This window comes from Amblyraja radiata, chromosome 14 (assembly GCF_010909765.2).
Source record: "Amblyraja radiata isolate CabotCenter1 chromosome 14, sAmbRad1.1.pri, whole genome shotgun sequence".
Lineage (NCBI taxonomy): Eukaryota > Metazoa > Chordata > Chondrichthyes > Rajiformes > Rajidae > Amblyraja > Amblyraja radiata.
In genome coordinates this window covers 54437610-54460750 of record NC_045969.1, presented here as the reverse complement: position 1 = coordinate 54460750, position 23141 = coordinate 54437610, and the positions used below count along the sequence as shown (strand labels likewise).

The 23141-nt window shown below is 44.6% G+C and overlaps 1 protein-coding gene across 1 annotated transcript in view; it reads left to right on the top strand.

Moving 5' to 3' along the window:
- The window catches only part of LOC116980249 (suppressor of tumorigenicity 14 protein homolog), an 87942-nt gene extending 74489 nt beyond the window's left edge, over nucleotides 1-13453 (top strand). Inside the window, exons 19-20 of the mRNA XM_033032302.1 lie at nucleotides 1625-1761; nucleotides 12795-13453. Of these exons, the coding sequence (XP_032888193.1) occupies nucleotides 1625-1761; nucleotides 12795-12959 (302 nt within the window). The 3' untranslated portion in view covers nucleotides 12960-13453. The remainder of the gene's footprint in view (nucleotides 1-1624; nucleotides 1762-12794) is intronic.
- Nucleotides 13454-23141: the final 9688 nt, after the last annotated feature.

Genomic DNA, 23141 nt, shown 5'->3' with positions numbered 1-23141 from the left:
AATGGAACTGTGGGATCCAGTTTACAAAAAACACACAGAGTGCTGGAGTAACTCAGTGGGTCAGACAGCATCTCCACAGAACATGGATAGGTGATGTTTCAGATTGGGACCCTTCTTCAGACTGATGGTGGTGGGGGGAAGGGGAAAGAAACCTGGAAGAGATGAGGGGCAGGACAAAGCATGGCAGGTAATTGATAAACATGGGTGAGGGGGGTTTTGATATGCAGTTTGTTGGACAAAGGCCAGAAATGAAAAAACTGAAGGTGTGAGTAGACGCACAAATTTAGCGTTCAATTCCAACATTATTGACTCAAAGGTCTGGTTTCATCGAACATGATGAACATCAAACATGTCTGCTTTCATCGGTCCTTTTCACGCCTTACATGCTCTTTGTACCCTTCCATATGTCAAGTATATTAATCACCCATATCTTTGGTGTAAACCAACAGTTGCAGTTCCTTCCTACACATGACTTGACCCAACAACGGCCAAGCCCAGAAAGTAAAATGTTGTTAAAGAATAAAATTAATGCACCCGAATTAAACATTAGAAAAGTCACAAAACGACATTATTCCCACCGTGTAGATACAATACTTTTCCTTTCCTCATTCTTCCACTCTTGTGCTCATCATGAGACATAAGAGCAGAATTAGGTCATTCAACCCATCGAGTCTTCTCCACCATTCTAAGACTGATCTATTTTTCCCACTTAACTCCATTTTTCACTCTTCTCCCCGTAACCTTTGATGCCCTTACTAATCAAGAACCTATCAATCTCCACTTTAAAAATACCCAATGACTTGGCGTCCACCGCCATCTGTGCCAATGAGTTCCACAGATTCTCCTCAACATTCTAAAGTTATGTCCTTTTATTCTGAGGCTGTGCCCTTTGGATCCAGATTCCCCAACTATTGAAAACATCCTCCCCACATCTACTCTAAAAAGACCATCTCTACTATTGTTTGTTTCATGGCCCCGATGCTGCTATTGGATACCATTCCGATGCAGAATGATAGTCTTACAGCACGGAAACAGGCCCTTTGGTGCAACTTGTCCATGCTGATCAAGATGCCCTCTCTAAGCTAGTCCCATTTGCCCGCTTGATCGACACAGTTAATCGACACAGTTGGATGATGGTTCTAAGATAGTTTTAAGCAGTAAGACTAAGGCTTTTTTGTGGACAGGTGCCAAAACATATTATTCTTTGCTGTTTGTGTCTATTATGGAGCATTATCTACTGTATAACCTGCATAAGATGTTTAAGGACATGACCGCCTGATTTAATTAATCAATTTTATTTTTGAAACATAAGTAATCTTTGTATAATCATTAAAAAAAGAAAATCTTACGATTTTAGAGGTGCCAGTACACTGCCCTGGTACATAACGCCACAATTAGCACTGGATAGGAGATAAATATAATTGTGGTTTTGCATAGGTAATGAATACTAAATATCTCTTGCCCTACATTAAGCATCAGGATCAACAAGTATAGTTGTGATCTGTAAAAATATATATTATAAATTGCACATTGTATATGTAGTCTATTACTGGAAAATGTCCATATTTGAAAAGAATGGTTTATGACTGCTGCTGAGAAAAAATACATGTTTTTTATTTTTCAGGTCATCTCCCTGTAATCCTTCAAAAAGGTGAAGTTAGAATCATTAATCAAACAACATGCAATAACTTTATGGGAAATATACTAACGTCACGAATGATGTGTGCAGGGTACCTCACTGGCGAAGTTGATGCATGTGAGGTATGTAAAAGGATGTGTTCATAATGATGGATACAGTTGCTAATTGTACTGCCCACAACCTTCTAACAACAGTGGCGCAGCAGTAGAGTTGCTGCCTTACCGCGCTTGCAGCGCCGGAGATCCGTGTTCAATCCCGACTACGGGTGCTGTCTGTATGGAGTTTGTACGTTCTCCCCATGACCACGTGGGTTTTCTACGAGATCTTCGGTTTCCTTCCACACACCAAAGATGTACAGGTTTGTAGGTTAATTGGCTTGGGTTTGTATACTTGGTATAAGTGTAAATTGTCCTTACTCTGTGGAAGCGTGTGTTAATGTGCGGGGATCGCTAGTCGGTGTGGACTCAGTGGGCCGAAGGGCCTGTTTCCGTGCTGTATCTCTAAAACAAAAACTAAAAAACTGTGAAAATCTACAGTTTTAGCTTTAATGTTGCAAAACATTACCAAGATACATTTCAGGATATTGAACAGGGCTTGGTACTGGGACAGAACATGAGATATTAGCACAGATGATCAGTAAAATTGAAGGGCTTAAGAAGAGTCTTAATAGACAAAAAGCAAATGGGAGGAGAATGTCGGTTAAACAAGAGAAACTATTTGTTTTAATGCAACTAGCCCACGAAAGGATACGGTAAAGTTGTAGTTGAGCAGATGCATAGGAGGAAGGTCAAAGAATGGTTATAGATTCATACAACACGGCCCCTTTGGCCCAACTCGTTCATGCCCTTGGATAGATGCCCTATCCAATCTAGTCCCACCTGCCCATGTTTGGCTCATATCCTTCCAAACCTTTCCATCCATGTACCTATCCAAATGTATTTTAAAAGTTGTTATAGTACCTGCCTTAACCACCTCCTCTGGCAGCTCGTTCCAAACACGCACCACGCTCTATGGGGGGAAAAGTTGTCCTTCAGCTTCCTACTAAATGTTTCCCCTTTCACTTAACCCACCTTAAACTCCAGAACCTCTGAACACAAGCATGCATGTGCTGTATTGCCACTTGTACTCTCTATCCATCAATATTCCTTAGTGCCTTATCACTCACTATCTATGTCCTACCCTGGTAGACTTTACAAAATTCATCACCTTGCATAAAGTCTGAAGAATAGTCCCGACCCAAAACGTCACCCATCCTTTTTCTCTAGAGATGCTACCTTGGCTGGATAAAATTGCCAAAGCTCCATCCAATTTCCCATCTGATCTATATCCTGTTGTAGCATTAGACAATCTTCCTTGCTGTCCACAATACCACCAATTTTCACATCATCCGCACAGTTACTTAACATACAAGTAAATAATATACATGATAAATTGCATTGATCCCTCTGATACACCAGTGGTCACAGACTTCAAGTCAATTGTGGATCCAATTTGCTAGTTCACCTTGGTTTCCCTGTCTTAACCTCATGGACCAGCCTTAACCTTATGGACCATGCACTTCTCAAGTGCCTTACTAATGTTCATATAGTCAACTGCTACTGTCTTGCCTTCAGTACTCTCCTTCGTTAGTTTCTCAAACAGCTCAATTATAGTAGTGAGTGAGGAGTTCCCCCTCATAAAGCCTTGCTGATGATCCCTAATCCAAAGGGACATACCTGGTAATTTCACTACCTCTGATGTAATGCTCAGTGGTCTGTACTTACCTGGCTTACCCCTGCTGCCCTTCTCAAATAAAGGCACAACATTAGCTATCCTTCAGTCTTGTGGTACCTCACCTGCAGCTAACAAAGATGCAATATCTCTGTCAGAGCACCAGCACTCTCTCTCGTTTCCCATTGCAATTTCAAATGGATTTCTTCCAGCCCTGGGGATTTATCCACCTTTGTGTGTTCCAACACATCTAATACCTCCATCAACTTCATACCTACAAGGTCCGGATGATCAACAACCCCATCCCTGCACTCACTATCCTCCATGTCCCTGTCCCTGGTGAAATCAGCCACTAAATATTTATTTTAGGATGTCTTTCACATCAAAGAGTCAAGAATGTTTAAATGGCATATGTACAGATAATTAAATTCTTACTTGGAGCAGCTTAACAGGCCTATAAACACAATACACATATATAATAAACAAAAAATCAATAAATTAATAACCACGATACAAGTGCAAAAGAAACCCAAAGTCCGTTGTGCAACCAAAGACACTGGAGAACACAACCAATAATGTCAATTTGTCAATTAATCAAGACCGTTTAAAAAAATTAAACATGAACAGAATGGTGCCATTGAATCAATCATCCTAAATTCATTATTCTATAAGTTTAATTCTTATACTTATTCTATAAGTATAAAAAATATCTCTTAAATATATCCAATATTGTATAAGATATCAACATTGATGTAATAACTTCATACCTACATGGACCGGATAATCAACCCCATCCCTGAACTCACTATCCTTCATGTCCCTCTCCCTGGTGAAATCAGGGAGAGGGACATGATGTAATTTTTTATATATTATACATTATTGGATATATTTAAGAACTATTTGTTTTATCTGACCTCCCTTTCCGTCTTGAATGAAGAAAGAAAACAAGGCAGTTTTTTTCCCCCCTGATTATTGAACATATTCTAATGGGGCTTTTTCACGGGGCGAGTTGACGCAAGATGTCACCAGAGTGAAGTGGTCGTGGTCCAGCACGAGTCTCGCACGATATAACGGGGGGTAGATAAAGAGTTCCCACGGTACTCGGCATTTCTGTTATTTGTGCGAGTGACTTGTCCGTCTCCCGAGCTTTCGCGTTAAATCTTGAATGAACATCGTGAACTACACGTGACACAAATGATGTAACTTTTTTTTTCACACACTATAAATATCCTCCCTTGGTTGAATTGGCTCATTTGGAGACATGTTTTACTGTGTATGTGGGAGACACAGATGGACTGAGCACAGTACCTCGGTCTTACTGTGTGTGGGAGAGGGGGAGAAAGAGACGTACACTCACAGAGGCAGAGTCTCTCAGCCTGTGTAAGAGGGAGGGAGAGAGAGAGAGAGGCACACACAAGGTGGATGTGAAATCTCACCTGCCTGTTTCAGTGACAGACACCCGCCGCCAGTAAATGAAGACACCCCCATCTGTCTCCCCCTCCTCTCCCTCGACTCCCCCACCTTTCCCTCCCAACTCCAGTCCCATCCCGACCCCCTGGGAAACTGAATAGAGCAACAATATAGATATAGAAACTGAAAAAATATAGAAACTGAATAGAGCAACATGGCAAAAACATCTCTGACACGCTTTACCCCCTTTCTTTGAGATTTTCTGGGAGCCATCTCTGCAAGTGTTCCTGTTAAAAAGATTATCCAACAATGACACTTAGGTGGGACTGTCCTCGAAGGACACATGTTCCCTTGTCGATATTGAGACCACCTTTTTTACTCACCTTCTGTCCCCTCTGTCCAGCTTCCGGGTTTACCGTTCGCAGGAGTTCCCACGCGCTATATCTCTAAAATCTGAAGTTAGGTAATGTCTAAAGGAACTGCAGACGCTGGTTAATGCTGGTTAATACGCACAGAAGGACACAAAATGTTGGTGTAACTCAGCAGGTAAGTCAGATCTGGGAAGAAAAACATAAAAAGCTGGAGTAAGTCAGCGGGTCAGGCAGCATCTCTGGAGAAAAAGAATAGGTGGCGATTCGAATCGGAACCCTTCTTCAGACAGCCTAATCGGAATTGAGTCTGAAGATGTGTCTCGTCCCGAAACATCAGCTATTTTTCTCCAGAGATGCTGCTTGACTCGCTGAGTTACTCCAGCTTTTTGTGTCTGTCTTCGGTTTAAACCAGCATGTGCAGTTCACTCCTTACACGGGTCTCTGTACAACATTGATTGGTAGGGTTCCGGACCCTGCTTCGGAAAGGCATCGATCGCTAGTCGGCGAGGACTCCGACCTGTATCTCTCAAAGAAGTACATGTGAAAGATTTCTCACGGACCATAAAAATGCGTAACCTTTCAGTAACGTCCCTTTTAAAGTCCCTTTTAAAGATTATAGTTATTTTCTTGAATCTCATTAACATAACTCATGAATAAGTTGATGTCCATATGCAGATGCAAATCTTTATTTTTATTTATTTTTAAAATTCAATCCCACAGAAGACAATTTTTACTCACCTTCTGTCCCCTCTGTCCAGCTTCCGGGTTCACCGTTCGCAGGAGTTCCCACGGTACCCGCAAGAGTTATTACGGATATCGCACTGGCCACTACGTCCATATAATGTTGCAATGCTCAACCACAAGTGTACAAGTCACTCTTGGAGAAATTCAAACTTTCTTGAATTTTCTCCCGAGTGACCAAGATACACGATTACCTGCCGTTAGCGCTACGGTGGTCCACGGTGGTCCACGAATGCCGTACTGTTATCGCACGAGGTTCCCACGATGTTAAACTCTGGTTAACTCTTGCGTCAAGTCGCCCCGTGAAAAGGCCGCTTTAGTGTTGGCAAGAATATGAAACTGGGAAACTTAGGAAGGAAGCTGTTAAATGAGACCAAGGAAGATATTACAGTTTTACCACAGAACGGGAGTTAACATTTTTTTACATCATAGCTGTTCTGCATGCTGTTCACCATTTACACAACCAAGTATTTAAAAATACTTCCTGCAGATGTGTCAACTCAAATACGTTACAAGAAGCTTTGAGTATAAGGGTAAGTTGATCTTACTACAGATATATAGGGCCTTGGTGAGACCTCACAACTGTGTACAACCAGATTGCTGGGAAATTGGGTCTGTTCTATGAGAAGAGATTGAGTAGGGTGGCCCTCCGTGCGCTAGATTTTTAGGCAAAAAAACTGATCTCTGTGAAGCATTAATGGAAGCTTCAACTGTGCAGACACAGGGGAGGTGTTTCCACTTGCTGCAGAATCTTGAACCAGGGATAACATTATTATAATGAGTAGGTCGTTAGGAAAGGTGTTTAGTTCAGCATGGAAACAGCACTTCAGCCCACCGAGTCTGCGGCAATCAATGATCACCCATACACCAGTTCTATCAGACATACTAGGAGCAATTTACCAAAGCCAATTAACCTACAAACCTCTTTGTTTGTGGGAGGAAACCGGAGCACCCAGAGGAAACCCACGTGGTCACAGGGAATAAATGCAAACTCTGTACAAACAGCACACATAGTCAGGATTAAACTCGGATCTTTGGCGCAGTTTGGCAACAATTCTGCCACTGTGCTGCCCTAAGGTGAAGAAATGTCTTTGTTCACAGGGCAATGAATTACTGGGAATCCTCACGAAGTGCCGTGGAGGGTCAGGTATTGAAAAGATTCAGCGATCGATAAACTTCTGGATATTAGAGGAATCTGTGGCGGTGCCTGGTGGCTAGCCACGGGCATAGCGAACCCACAACTCAGGAGGGAGGGGTTGAGCGTCTCGGAGTGGGAGGTGTTTGGTGATACGGTCTGTCCCTGGGTATTTAATGTCGGGTAATGCCCGTTCACGTGTTTGGAGAGGGAGCAGCATGGTGATAGTTATTAAATACATTTTCGTTCTCACAAATTGGTGTTCATCTCATTCTTGGCTGGACTCCTGTGAGTCCCCGCTACACTGGTGACCCCGACGACCAGGAGTGGAATCCTGAAGAAATTTTCCGAACAAATGCACCTTGCTCAACGCACCACCGCCTACGAGATCGAGCTCAATGCGTTCGCCCTGAAGCTGCCTACCTTTTGGACCTCGCAGCCAGGAGTATGGTTCCATCAGGTCGAGTTGCAGTTCCACGACCAAGGCGTAACGGTTCATGAGACCAGGTACCATTACGTGGTAAGCGCTCTCAACCAGGAGACGGCCGGTCGGATCATGCCGTACCTCGCTAATCTGCCGGCGGCTGGGAAGTATGTAGGCCTCAAGGAGCTGCTGCTCCGGATCTTCGGGCCGAGCCGCTTGGAGTGTGCGGCAAAGCATTTGTTGTCGCAGATGTGGCCCAGCCGCTGCTGGGTGCAGATTTCTTGCGGGCGCAAGAGTTCATAGTGGATGTGAAGGGCCAGCACCTCGTCCATGGAGGCGATTGCCTTGCGCCCTACTGCGCCCGCACCGTCGAACAGCAACCCGGTGGCAGCGGTGGACAACGTCGACGTCCAGGTTCAGCCCGAAACACGGGGTCGAGCACCACATCCTCACCTCGGGCCCACCGCTCCAAGCCTGCACCCACAGGCTTGCCCCCGACAAGCTTCAGATTGCCAAAGCAGAGTTTCGCAACTTGGAGGCCATGGGCATCGTCCAGCGCTCCAACAGCCCATGGGCCTCCCCGCTTCACATGGTGCCAAAGGCTTCTGGGGGCTGGCGACCTTGTGGGAACTATTTCCACCTTAATGAGGCTACGACTGCTGACCGGTACACGATTCCCCACATTCAGGACTTCATAGCCCACCTTGCCGGGGCTACGTTTTTCTCCAAGATTGACTTAGTCCGCGGGTACCACCAAATCCCCGTGCGATGGGAGGATGTCCCTAAAACTATGATCATCACCTCGTTTGGGTTGTTTGAAGTCCTGTGGTTGCCCTTCAGCCTCAAGAACGCCGCAAGGCTTGCCAGCGCCTCATGGACACCATGGGTCTGGAATTGGATATCATCTTTATTTACTTCTACGACATCCTGGTGCCGAGTCGCACGCGGCAGGAACATTGCGCCCACCTTCGTTTGTTGTGCCAGAGCCTTAGCGAGCATGACCTGGTGGTCAACCTCTGTAAGAGCCAGGTCGGCCTCCGGGCCATTGAATTTCTAGGAGCAGTGCCTCTGCCGGACAGGGTTGAGGTCATACGCCAGTTCCCGCGGCCTTCCACGGTGCGAGGACTTCAGGAGTTCGTGGGCATGGTAACTTTCTGTCACCAGTTCGTGCCGGCGGCGGCTGAGGTGATGTGGCCGCTGTTCCAGCTACTGTCTGGCAAGCGGTGGGAGGTCCATTGGGACGTGTTCGCTGTGGCAGCGTTCGAAGGGGCAAAGGATGCCCTGGCTCGGGCGGTCATGCTGGTGCACCCGCGAACAGACACCCCCACAGCTCCTACCGTGGATGCCTCGGACTCCGCGGTCAGCGGGGTCCTGGAGCAGTGCTTTGACGGTTAATGGCGGTCTCTCGCCTTCTTCAGCTGACAGCTGAACCCAGCGGATTGTCGCGACAGTGCCTTTGACCGGGAGTCAACACCTTACATCTCGCGGTGCGGCATTTCCGGTACTTCTTGGAGGGCTGGCACTTTGTGGCCTTCACGGACCATAAGCCCCTCACATTCGTGTTCGCCAAGGTCTCGGATCCTTGGTCCACCCACCAGCAGCGCCAGCAGACGGCCATATCCGAATACACCACCGATGTCCGGCACATAGCCGGTAAATGCAACCTGGTGGCAGACGCCTTGTCCCGTCTGGCGATAGCAGCCATGCTCAGCCCAGCCATCGGGATAGACTACTCCGCCTTGGCAGCAGCGCAGCTGACCGACGAGGAAGTGCCAGCTTACCGCACTGCGATCTCTGGATTGGTGCTGGAGGATGTGCCGTTGGGTCCCTCGGGTGCTTTATGCAACGTGTCCGCAGGACAGCCACGGCTGGTTGTCCCGGCGGCCTGGCGCCATCATGTTTTCGAGGTGATCCACGGTCTGGCCCACCCATCAATCCACGGTGGCGGCAAGGTTCATCTGGCACGGTCTGCGGAAGCAGGTCGGTCACTGGGCATGGGCGTGCATCCCGTGCCGGTCATCCAAGATACATCAGCACATCCATGCACCGATACAGGATTTCTCAGTTCCACATTGGCGGTTTGACCACGTGCACGTGGACATCGTGGGGCCGTTGCAGCCATCCTGGGGCGTGTCGCATCTACTGATGGTGGTAGATTGTTTTACGCGGTGGCCGGAGGCCATCCCCCTTGTGGTCACTTCCTCCCAGTCATGCACTCGGGGCCCTTGTTGCAAATTGGATTGCCCACTTCGGGGTTCCCATCGATATCACTTTGGACAGGGGCGTCCAGTTCACATCCGAGCTGTGGTCTGCAATGTGCCGCCTGTTTGGGGACGCAGCTCCACCATTCGACAGCATACCATCCCCAGTCGAATGGGTTGGTGGAGCGGTCCCATCACCATCTCAAGGCCACCTGAAAGCTCACCTTACGGGCCCGGAGTGGATGGATGAGCTGCCACGGGTGTTGCTGGGGATTCGTACTGCCCCTAAGGAGGATTTGCCATCATCCTCGGTGGAGTTGGTGTATGTAGGTATGTTGCAAAGCCTACCTGAAGCGTCGTTGAAGATCTGCCGCTGAGGTTGTGCGCGATTTTGGCGCCGTTTAGAGGGGGCGGGTTTAAAACGCGATTTTCTCTAAGCTGTTCCAATCGAAAATGTTCAGCCTAGTTAATTATTAACGAAAAATCGCTGATAGACCCCGTCGCAAAAGCTATTATTAGGTTTAAAGGCCTTGAATAATAGTTATAGTAGTTTAAAAATCAATCTTTAAACCCGCGACCGTCAGCGACCGCAGGGTCTCATAAAGAAAATAGCAGAAGTTAGGTTGTATATTTTTACATTCAAAAGGGCTTCTAAAGATCCTTTTATACAAAATTTAATATTGCGAGTAGCTCAATTTGGGCCCATTATATCGCGCAGTATTTTTCTCGGCATTTGAGGCACAAATCTACCGCAATGTGAACGTTCTAAACCAGCGCGTTCCACAGGGACCCACTGGAAAGCTGATTTAAATGGGCATTTATTTACAGCAATTGAACACTGAATTCCTTCCATTTGGCCTATAAATTAATGTAAATGAGATTTTAAAATCATGTTTTATTGTGAATTATTTGTGAATATTATTTGGACATTTAGGCTATTTAAAAATGTTAATCATTTATTAAGAAATGGATAGATGTTTAGATCTAGTAATTGAAGTCTGAAATTAGCTACAATTAGGTAACTAACTAATTATATGCTTTAATTTCAGGTCATCCAAGTAAGATTATTTTATATTTGTTTCAGAATGCTTCAATCTATGATAACTGAAAATTTCATTCAGTTCTCTTAATTTTTAAGAAAGTTATGGGCTTTTGACTGTTCACGATCACAACTTTTTTGTTATGTCCATAGAAAATCAATAGGGAACAAGATGCTCATTTCCGAGTATGAAAATGGCCATAACTTTTTAAATACTTGAGATATGAAAGTGAATTAGATGTCAAATTAAACTTATTTTTATGCTTTATCTGATGGGATAAATTACAGACTTGATTTTTAAAATCTCAAAATTTTGTAACATTGCTAGTGTATGGAGCTCCGCTCACCGTCCTGGGAGAGGTCGTCCCGGCCGCTGATGGGTCCCGGGAACCTCCGTGCTGCTGCGTTTGCGGGAGAGTGTCAGCGCCCTGTCTCCTGTCCCGATTTCTCGTCACGGCATGGCCCGTTTCCATGTGCCGTCGGTGCTGGCGGACTGCCCTTTCATCTTTCTGCGCTGCGATGCCAACTGGTCGCCCTTGCCACAGCCCTATGAAGGTCCCTGTCGGGTGTTGCACCGGACAGCGACATTTGTATTGGACACGGGGGGCCGGCAAGAGACTGTGTCCGTGGCGCGCCACATTTGGACTTGAGCCAGCCGGTTCGGGTGGCCCGGCCTCCTCGTCATGGGCGCCCGCCGTCGCGGGTTCCTGTATGTTCTTCCGGGCAGGTCAAGGACTCTGTTCGGGTGGACGTGTTTATGCAGTTATTACCGCCTCCTTCGGCGTCCCGTCTGTTTTGGTTCCTCCGGTTCTGGGGGGAGGTCATGTGGCAGTGCCTGGTGGCTAGCCACCGCCTAGCGAATCCTCAGCATAGGAGGCAGGGGTTGAGTGTCTCAGAGTGGCAGGCGTTTGGTGTTACGGTCTGGTCCTGGGTATTTAAGGTCGGGTAACATCCGTTTACATGGTTGGATTAGGGAACAACATGGTGATAGTTATTAAATACATTTACGTTCTCACAACTTGGTGTTCGACTCATTCTTGGCTGGACTCCTGTGAGTCCCCGCTACAAGGCTGATGATGTAGGACAAGAAACTAGTGTTGGGATGGTGGACTACATTGATCATGTTAAATGGTAAAGCATTCTATGGAGTAAAACAAAGTCACAGAGCTGTACAGCAGCAGACAGGCCCTTCGGCCCACCTTTTCCAGACTGGCCAAGTTGACATGCTGGGCTAGTCCAATTTGGCCAAATTCCCTGCATCTGGTGCTTATTTTTAAATTCTAAATCTAAGATTTGATTGCTCGTGAATACTGAGCAGTGACATCTGAAAAATTAAACCCGACTCCGCGTGATAAGTACAAATTGTAAGTTTAATAAATTATTAAGTTTTAAAGTTTTTAAAGTGTTTTTCATTTTAGGTCACCTTGTTGATATTATAGAGAAACAGCCATTTGGTTCAACCAGTTCGCTTTAGCATTTTTGCTTGACTTGATCATTTGCCATGGTTAGGAAGAGTTTCGTGGGCTATGGGCCAAATGCAGCCAAATGAAACTAGCCCAGTGTGCCAACTCGGTCTGCGTGAACATGGTGGGCTGTACAGCTCTGTGACTATAATTTATCATCTAAATTGATCAGTGTAGCCCTCTAATTCCAGATTTGCCGCTTATATATGGATGTACAATTCACTTCAAGTACTTGTGATAACCAGCGCCATATGCTCACAATTCTTTAATAAAAAGTTTTTCTGAATTCTGAAGAAGGGTCCCAATCTGAAATGTCACCTATCGATGTTCTCTTGTGATGCTGCTTGACCCACTGAGTTACTCCAGCACCTTGTGTCATTTTTTTGGTAAACCTGCATCTACAGTTTCTTGTGTTTCCTTCTTCCGAATGTCCATTGGATTTGATGGTACCATAGAACAGTACACAACATCACTGGAACGGGCCCTTATCTGTGTTGAACATGTTGCAAAGTTAAACTAATCCCTTCTGCATGCACGTCAACCCCATCCATCTTGCATTAATAGCTTCAAACAAACAGCATAAGTTTGAGGAACCTTGTGTAAGTCGTCACTGCATTCTGGTTCCTTTGATGGAGTTGCATCTTTTTCTTGTTCTCTGCAGGGTGACTCTGGAGGGCCACTGGTTTGTGAAGAACCATCTGGAAAATGGTTTCAGGCTGGAATTGTGAGCTGGGGTCAAGGATGCGGCAGGTACGGACACCCTGGGGTTTATACACGCATCACAAAGTTCCGAGAGTGGATGCACAGGAATATCGGCAACTCTTGAAAATTGTAACTGTGCAAGGAACAAATACTTTAATTTAATTCAGGCAGTTTTCAATTTCACTTCTAATGCTCATAGCACCACATCAGTAGAACACTGCAAAGTATTTACTTACAAGACTTACAGTAGTGACACAGCAGTGATAGATTTTACGATTGGATGAAATGAAGATAGCATGGTCATTGTGTTCCTCTTATTGTTTCTGTAATGGTAGTCAGATAGATGAGAGGACAAAGAATTAACCAGGATTGCAATTAGACCAAAACATTGTCATGCATTTGTACTTGACTGCCCCCTTGTACAGCTGAACGTTGTTACAGTCTGCTAGAGAATGTTTCTGTCATAATTCAGCAGTACAATTTACAACACATTTCATAGGGAATGTTCTGTAACAATGCACTTATACTTCAGGAGTCCAGAGTGTTTAATTGTCATAGGTACCGGCCACAGAACAATTAAATTCTTACTTGGCCCGTAAATACGATAACACACAAACACATTTATATTGATCAATCACACAATCAATTCATAAGTTGACCATAATAGTGCAAAACTAAAGTCTGTAGTGCAACCAAAGATAGTCAATAGAAGATCGTAGTTGCTGAGGTTAGTGTTGTGCAGTGTTCAAGAGCCTGATAGTTGCTGAATAGAAGCTGTTCTTGAACCTGGAGGTCAAGGATTAATTTACACTGACATTAATAGATCTAGTTTGTGTGTCAAGCAGGCAATGGCCTTTTGCTACAAACTGGATGAAATTTCAGATTGCTTACTCGTGCACAGTGGCACCAACTTGACTCATGGTGTCTAAGTGGTCCTTGATTTCACATTACATCAGGTGTAACACTCATTGGTTTAACACATCATGTGTTATCAGATGAAGATGGAGCAGCCCCATCTGTCAGGGAGCTCTCACCCCACTTTGCTCTGGACTCCAGTTGGACCTACAAACCAGGTTAGAATTTAATTCTTATAATCGTGAGGTGTTATATTTTGGGAGGAGCAGCAAGGTGCAAATATATATAATGATTGGTGAAGCTACAGGTTATATAAAGAACAAGGGAATCTTGATGCACATGTCCAAAGATCCCAACTGGTGGCAGCACCACGACATAAGGTGGTTAAGAAACCATGCAGCACACTTAACATCATTAGCTCTGACATAGAATACAAGGGCAGGGAGGGCAAAGTGGAATTTTCTAAAGCATGAGACAGTTCAGTATGCGACTGAGCATTTCAGTCATAAGGAGACGCTGGGTCGATGGGTTGAGGTGGAGAAGGCTGGGGCGAGAACTGACTGAAGCATACAAAATTATGAGGAGCGTGGATTGGGTTTGGGAAAGCTTTATCCATAGTAGAAACGTCTAAAACTAGAGGGCATACATCTACGGTATGAAGTCGGAGGCTTGGAGAGGATCCGAGGAAGAATTGTTTAACCCAGAGAGTGGTTGGTGGGTGTTGGAGGCAGGGACTCTCACAACATTTAAGTATCTGGATGAGTACTTGAATCCTTGATGCACAGAAAGGGGCGGAACAAGCGCCACGATTAGTGTAGATGGGTACGATGATTGGCAGGGACATGATGGGTCGAGGGGCCTATTTCCATGCTGTATGACTGTAACACTATGGAAAAGTTACCCTTCAGAAGAAAATATGTCCCTTGTATGATATCATCTAAAAATGTAATAGATATTTGAAAATTTAAAAGCCACTTAGATAGGTACATGGAAAGGAAAGGTTTAGGGGATATGGGCAAAACGCAGCCAAATGACCATAGCTTAGATGGATCATCTTGATCGGCATAGATAAATTGGATCAAAGGGCCTGTTTCTGCGCTGTACACTCTAAGAGGTATTTGCTGCAACAACTCCATCACCTCCCCATTTACAGGATTAATTTTAAATATCTCAAACAAAGATGAAAACTGTTTATGATTTCTTTTAACTGTAGCAAATTTAATGCGTGCATTTTTGTCTTAAGTTTGCAAAGGTACACACAGGAAGTCTGATACAATTATATCCAATTCTGAATGTATGGTAAGGAGCTTTGCTTTTATCTGCACATCCCCAACACCTCTCCACCATATTGCCAACCACCAACAATGTCACACAGCTCCAATCTAACAACGGTCGGCTGGGATGATGCAAGGATAGGGAAGTGGGATATGGCCAAACGTTTAAGAATTGTAATATTGGGAAGGTATCCTGGTCAGTACGGGTGGGTTGAGCCAAAGGGCTTGTCTCCATGCTGCATTACTCCATCACTCTCATGCAAGTAGGCATTGCCCAATTTAAATCTAAAGCCACATGTGATATTACTTTGGTGCCACATCTCTATTTTAAGATATTGGTTCAGAAAGTCTGAATTCAGAAGGGGCAACTCCAAGAGTTGAATCATGACATCAGCTTGACAATGGTTCACTTATCTCAGCAAATGCCAGGACTCAATTATTTTACCAATGCCCGAATCCTGCTCCTGATCTCTGGCGTCATGTCTCTTGGCCCTCAAGTGGAAGACAATTAAATGTAAAAAGGTTAAATCAGCCCTAGTGGTTAAAATCTGAGAAGCATCAATATAACTACAATTTATAGTTTCACGTCTGACAATAGGAGATCTTAGGAACCAATTCAGTGCTAGCTAAGTTAAGCTCTGATCTATCAATATCACAGTAACACATCTTTTTTCCTTAATTTGACCAATTGTTAAAGGGCCTGTCCCACTGTACGAGGTAATTCAAGAGTTCTCCCGAATTTCCCCTGATTTGAACTCGGAGAATTACGTTAATAGCCGCTCGTAGGTACTCGGGGCTCTCGTGGACATTTTTCAACATGTTGAAAAATCTTCATGAGTCTTCACGAGCTTACCGCATTTCCCGAGTACCTGCCGTTAGCGTTACGAACCACCAAGAGATGTCCCGAGCTCCGACGTACCCACTACGTACATTCTACGTGCTTACCACGAGTTTCTTTTTTTTTTAACTCGGGAGAGCTCTTGAATTACCTCGTGCAGTGGGACAGGCCCTTGTCATTGTCACTAGAACCCTATATTATCAACACATAATTTGTAAAGTCCTTTACAAAAGGGAGCAAAACACAAAGTGCTGGAGGAACTCAGCAGATCAAGCAGCATTTGCGGAAGGAATAGACAGACAATTTTCCAGGTCGGGACATTTCTATCCATTCCCTCCACAGATGCTGCCAGACTCACTTGTATTTTGCTTAGGATTTCAGCGTCTGCAGTGCTTGTGTCTCCTTGAAAACGAGATCTGTTTTCATTTTATACATATATTCTATGTAATTACTTTTGGCAACATTTTACGAATTGTAGAATGTTTTCATATTATGTAGTGTATAACATGAATGCTGATTGGTATCTGCATGAGTGTTTTTGATTTTTGAGGCAAATTACTTTTTGTGCATTGGTACAGTCTTGGTATCTTGGAGGTAACATGCCGTTGTACTAACTTCCTACACAGGTGAATTTATTCTTGGTTTAGATTCAGATATATTGAAGAAATTAAATCAAATATTTTGAACTTATTATACATATAATTTGGCAAGTTGTAACAGAATAATAACCTAATTAAGTATTGCAATAATGTGTTCCATTGTAATTCATATAACTGCATATAAGAGTGTATAGATTTGTTGGACCATGAAGATGCTATCCTTTTAATTCTGGAATATAATGGGGAAAATATGATTACTAGAATATTTGTACAAATTCAAGTTGTAAGTGGTTAGAACAATAAATTGATGTTGATTTTATACATTAATTTCCTTTTATTTGCGATGCTCTTTTCAGTGAGAACAGTTCTTAAATATTAGAAGTTATTGAAAGGATCACGCTTGTTGCAATTGCTAAACCATTTCCATTCACCCCCCTTATCATTCAGCAACCACCATATTGTTGGTTTATTAATTGTCACAGATACAGTGAAAAGCTTGTTCTGCGTGCTATCCAGTCAAGTCATATACTACATGAGTACAAACTAATCATCTTCTGGAACAGCACTTGTTCACACAAAGCTCACAGAGTGGACAGTAAGTACATCAATAAATGCAAGGACCAATGCAGAATAGCAGGTTGTTGTGCAATCGGAAATAGTACCAAAATACAACAAAACTGAAGTAAATGTGTATGTGTGAGAGAGATTAAAATGACATATAGAATTCTGGATGATTTCCAGCCAAAAAAGTTATGGAGGTAAATTACAAATGGATTTAACAGTAAATATCTCTTCCCTACATGACTCGAGTATAGGAGCAGGGAGGTTCTACTGCAGTTGTACAGGGTCTTGGTGAGACCACACCTGGAGTATTGCGTACAATTTTGGTCTCCTAATCTGAGGAAAGACATTCTTGCCATAGAGGGAGTACAGAGAAGGTTCTCCAGACTGATTCCTGGGATGTCAGGACTTTCATATGAAGAAGGACTGGATAGACTCGGCTTGTACTCGCTATAATTTAGAAGATTGAGGGGGGATCTTATAGAAACTTACAAAATTCTTAAGGGGTTGGACAGGCTAGTTGCAGGAAGATTGTTCCCGATGTTGGGGAAGTCCAGAACAAGGGGTCACAGTTTAAGGATAAGGGGGAAATCTTTTAGGACTGAGATGAGAAAAACATTTTTCACACAGAGAGTGGCGAATCTCTGGAATTCTCTGCCACAGAAAGTAGTTGAGGCCAGTTCATTGGCTATATTTAAGAAGGAGTTAGATGTGGCCCTTGTGGCTAAGGGGATCAGGGGGTATGGAGAGAAGGCAGGTACAGGATACTGAGTTGGATGATCAGCCATGATCATATTGAATGGCGGTGCAGGCTCGAAGGGCCGAATGGCCTATTTTCTATGTTTCTATGTTTCTATGACTCGAGTCCCATGCCACCAGGCACTGTGTTCTGGATCAGAAGTACAGTTTAGGGGTGAGGGGAGAGGGTTTGCATACGGGGGGGGGGGGGTGGGGGTGAGGGGAGGGGGTTGGCATACAGGAGCTGTGAGGGTCTCAATACTATGTGGCAGCTGTGGACACCAAGATGTTTGGGCTTCGGGAGCTAGCATTTGACGGAGATGGTCTCAGCCCAGAGACGTCCTCCTGACTCACTCTCAGAAGGCAATGGGGTCAGACATCTGTGGAGGAGTCACTGCTGCCTGACTTGGAAAATTATGCAAGATTTTCCATGAATTCAACAGGGATCAATGGTTGGATCTCCAGATGTCGTATTTAAATAATACTCACCTCAAATGTTGTTTGGTTTACCACACCCATCATTAACAATCACAGTCGTGCCTGGCATTCATCTGCTCTCCCACACTGTTTGAGAATGATAATACTATAGTTAGGTTTCTGCACAAACAAACTAGGCAGTAGCCCAGGCTCAAATCTCACAATGGCTTCTGGATTTACAACCAAGTTAATGCAACCACGGAAATGTTGTGTTGCCTATTCCATAGCAACAAACTCCTCGGGAAGCTTCAGCCCGGCTGGAGGAGAGCTGCTGACTATCAGTGCAAGACATCGATGATGGTCTTGGTGCCCATCAGCAAGCAGCCTAGATGTTGAAATAAAGAACAGCAGAGGCTGGTTTACAAAAAAAGACTACTATGCTCCCTATATACTAACAAACTGTACGGCCAAATTCAGCCTTACTATCTACAACTTTGCAGACAACATGAACAATTATGAGATATAGTACAGAAAGAAGATTGAGATCTTAGAGACATGGTGTTAAGACACTAATCACTCTCTCAATGCCAGCAAGGCAAAGCAGCTAGTTATTGACTTCAGGAAGCATGGTGGAGTACATGCCCCAAACAGCATCAATGGTGGCGAAATGGAAATGGTTGACAGCTTCAGGTTCCTTGGTGTTAATATTACCAACGATCTGTCATGGACTAACCACATTAATGTGACAACGAAGAAGGCACACCAACGCCTCTACTTCCCGAGGAGACTGTGGAAATTTGGCTCTTACCAAACTTCTCCGAATGCACCAAAGAAAGCCTATTGTTGGGTTACATCACAGCTTGCTTTGAGGACCAGCTCACCCCAAAACCACATGAAATTACAGAGAATTGTAATCTCTGTTATCAGGCTTCTGAATGGTCCTTGAGTAAGCTAACAGCTCTGACTGCCGGCCTATAACATCCCGAAGCTGCGGTCTCCTGTAAGAAAGTGGCCGATTCGGGCACTCCAAGCTGCAGAGTGTGTTCGACCGTCCCAACGTCGGAGTTTGGATCATCCCGACGAGAGGGCCTGTACATCCGGACGTCTGTAGCGGCAACTACGGAGGATTTATGGCCCCGACCACGGTTGAACAAAGGAGGAGGACTGGCTGAACTTTGTTGCCTTCCACCACAGTGAAGAATGCTGTGGTGGATGTTTGTGTTAAATTCTATTGTGTATTGTGTGTTCTTTTTTTAAGTGTTATCGCTGCTGGCAAATACATTTCACTGCCCCTTCGTTGGTGCGTGACAAATAAATTTGATTGTGGCTTTGAAGATACTGTTTGATTCATCTCCTACCATTGAGGACATTGGACTTTGTCTCTGGAACTGGTGCGCTACAATGCTGAGATCTAGATCCTGCACTCTGTTTCTTCTCCTTTGCTCTGTCTATTATAGTTTCGTTTAGAGAGAGCGCAGAAACAGGCCCTTCGAGTCCGTGACAACCAGCACACTTATACTACCCTACACACACACTAGGGATAATTAATAATTTTACCAAGCCAATTAACCGACAATCCTGTACGTCTTTGGAGTGGGTGAGGAAACCAGAGATCCCGGAGAAAACCCACGCAGGTCATGGGGAGAACGTACAAACACCATGCAGACAGCACCCATAGTCAGAATTGAACCCAGGTCTCTTGCGCTGTAAGGCAGCAACTCTACCACTGTGTCACCAAGCTGCCCTTACACTTGATACTAACGTGATTGTACAGTATTTATGCATGGTATGTCTGATCTGTTTGGATGGCATGCAAAATAATGCTTTTCACTGCACCTGGGTACACATGATAATAACCTAAACCTTCCAATCTGTTTCAATGGCCACACTCATTAGTCTTCTACTGAAGTTTACCCCACCTATGCAGGAGGATAGGTTTGGGCTGAAGTCCTGTGCTATCCTTGCCCTGAGTCTGGGGCCCACATATGCTGACCCTGCTCCCATGCTGTCCTGTCAATTACAACACAGTATCTGGTCAGTGTCTAGCTGATCCTTCACACTCTGGCTCAGAGATCTGAAAGGAGAAAGGCACGGTGAGACTTGGGCATCCTTCCTCCATCTAGAATCAAAGCTGCCAGTGCAGGTAGTTGAGACAGGTATTAAAACAACATTTAAAAGACATCTGGACAGATACATACATAGGAAAGGTTTAAGAGGGATATGAGCCAAACGTGGGAAAATGGGACTGACTTTTGTTTTTGACTGGATAGCAAACACACTATCAACAGCTTTTCACTGAATGTCAGTGCTTGTGACAATAATACTAAACTAACTTATCTGGGTATCTTGGTCGGCATAGACAAGTTGGGCCGAAGGGCTGTTTCCGTATTGTGTGACTATGACATTGCTGAAGTACCAGAAAGATAGCAGAGGTCCTAGATGGTGGTTGATCATCACCTTCCCAAGAGCAATTAAGCATGGATGACATTGATGGCCTTGCCAACAAAGACCTGCTTTCACTCACTCTTCAAATGTAGCTGAAAATATAGATGAAGCTGATGACTGATGGATTTCACCATGTTATTTGCAAATTCATAAAGAAATGATTTGGTTTACCCTTTGAGAAATCCTTTGGTTCCCTATTTTAAATAAGAAAAAGAATGGCATCCACTTAAAATGTTTTGTGCTTTTAAATATGTAATAAAAGACACCTAAAGATACTCTACTTGCATAGCGGAGCTAGTCCTCGCTCTTAACAACTTCTCCTTCGACTCTTTCCACTTCCTCCAAGTCCAAGGCGCGTAGCTATGGGCCCCAGCTATGCCTGCCTCTTTGTAGGGTGCGTTGAACAATCCCTGTTCCTGGCGTACACTGACCCTATCACCGAACTCTATCTCCGTTACATTGATGACTGCATCGGTGCTACCTCCTGCACCCATGCAACACTCATGGAATTCATCAACTTCACCACCAATTTTCATCCTGCACTCAAATTTACTTGGACCATCTCCGACACCTCCCTCCCCTTTCTTGATCTCACAATCTCCATCACAAGAAACAGACTATTGACTGACGTCTATTACAAACCCACTGACTCCCACAACTATCTTGACTACACTTCTTCCCGCCCTGCTTCCTGTAAAGATTCTATCCCCAACTCCCAATTCCTCCGTCTACGCCGCATCTGCGCCCAAGATGAGGTGTTCCATACTAGAACATCCGAGATGTCCTCATTCTTTATGGAACGGGGTTTCCCCTCTTCCATCATAGATGAGGCCCTCACTCGTGTCTCCTCGGTACCCCACAGCTCTGCCCTTGCTCCCCCTCCCCCTCCCCCTCCCCCTAGTCGTAACAGAGACAGAGTCTCCCTATTCCTTACCTTTAACCCCATCAGCCATCGCATACAACACATAATCCTCTGAAATTTTCGCCACCTCCAACGGGATCCCAACACTAGTTACATTTTCCCATCTCCACCCCTGTTCACCTTCCGCAGAGACCGTTCCCTCCGCAGCTCCCTGGTTAACTCATCCCTTCCCACCCAAACCACCCCCTCCCCAGGTACCTTCCCCAGCAACCGCAGAAGATGCAACACCTGTTCCTATACCTCCTCTCTCCACTCTGTCCAGGGACCTCGACAGTCCTTTCAGGTTAGGCAGAGGTTCACTTGCACCTCCTCCAACCTCATCTACTGTATCCGTTGTTCAAGATGTGGACTCTTATACATCGGCGAGACCAAACGTAGACTGGGCGATCGTTTCGTGGAACACCTTGGCTCAGCCCGCCTGAACCAACCTGATCTCCCGGTTGCTAAACACTTTAATTCTCCTTCCCATTCCTACACAGACCTTTCTGCCAAAGATCTCCTCCATTGTCAGAGTGAGGCTAAATGCAAATTGGAGGAACAGCATCTCATATTTCGCTTGGGCAGCTTACAGCCCAGTTGTATGAATATTAATTTCTCTAACTTCAAGTAACCCCAGCATTTTTTTTTCTCTCTCTCTCTCCCTCTCCCCCTCTCCCCCTCTCCCTCTCAAGTCGCACGAGCTTCTCATTTTCACCCAACAAACAGCTAACAAAAGCCTTATCATTGTTACTTTTTTTGCATATCTTTCAATCATTATTCTTTATCTCTCTACATCATCATTTATATCTCTCATTTCCCTTATCCCTAACTAGTCTGAAGAAGGGTCTTGACCCGAAACGTCACCCATTCCTTCTCTCCAGAGATGCTGCCTCTCGCTGAGCTACTCCAGCTTCTTGTGTCTATCTTTCGTGTAAACCAGCATCAGCAGTTCCTTCTTACCTAAAATGAAAAACTGATTTGAATCTGCACAGAATACTAGAAATCCAAGAAAAAATCAGTACATATTATAGACAACTTGTTAAACAACTGATGGCGAGTTTCTCAGATTAAACCAGTGCACCACCAAGACTTGAAACATGACCATATCACAGAATGCTGGTCACAAGCTTTCTTCAATCTTTAGACAAACAAGAAGCAAGGAACTGCACGTTCACAAAGTGGACTTGGTTAAACAGTCATTCTGAAACTTCAGTCTGACAAACTGTGATTTTCTCATGAAAATCAGTTGCGTCACTCAATCTGAATTCATATATTAAAACTGAAACAAATTATACCATCTTGAACACATCCCTCTCTTCTGAAACCACATTATTGGGCTTGTAAGTAAAGCAAAAAATGTCAGAAATACTTACCACACCTCATAGTGCTGGAGTTACTCAGTGTGTCGGGAAGCATCTATGGAAGGAATGGATAGGCAAGGTTTCGGGCCAGGATCCTTCTGCAAACTCAATGGATTTGCGACCTACTTTAAAGAATTCAAGGTTCCACACTGTCACACTCATTGTGTCGTAAGCTACCTGTAAGGTGACCACTCTGCCACGGTGCTGCCCGTTATATCGGCAGAACACTGGAAAGGGAAGTATTGTTAGTGTCCCATGGTATGTGTGGTGAGGAATGCAGAAGGGACACGTTGGTCAATCATCTCACATCACACAAG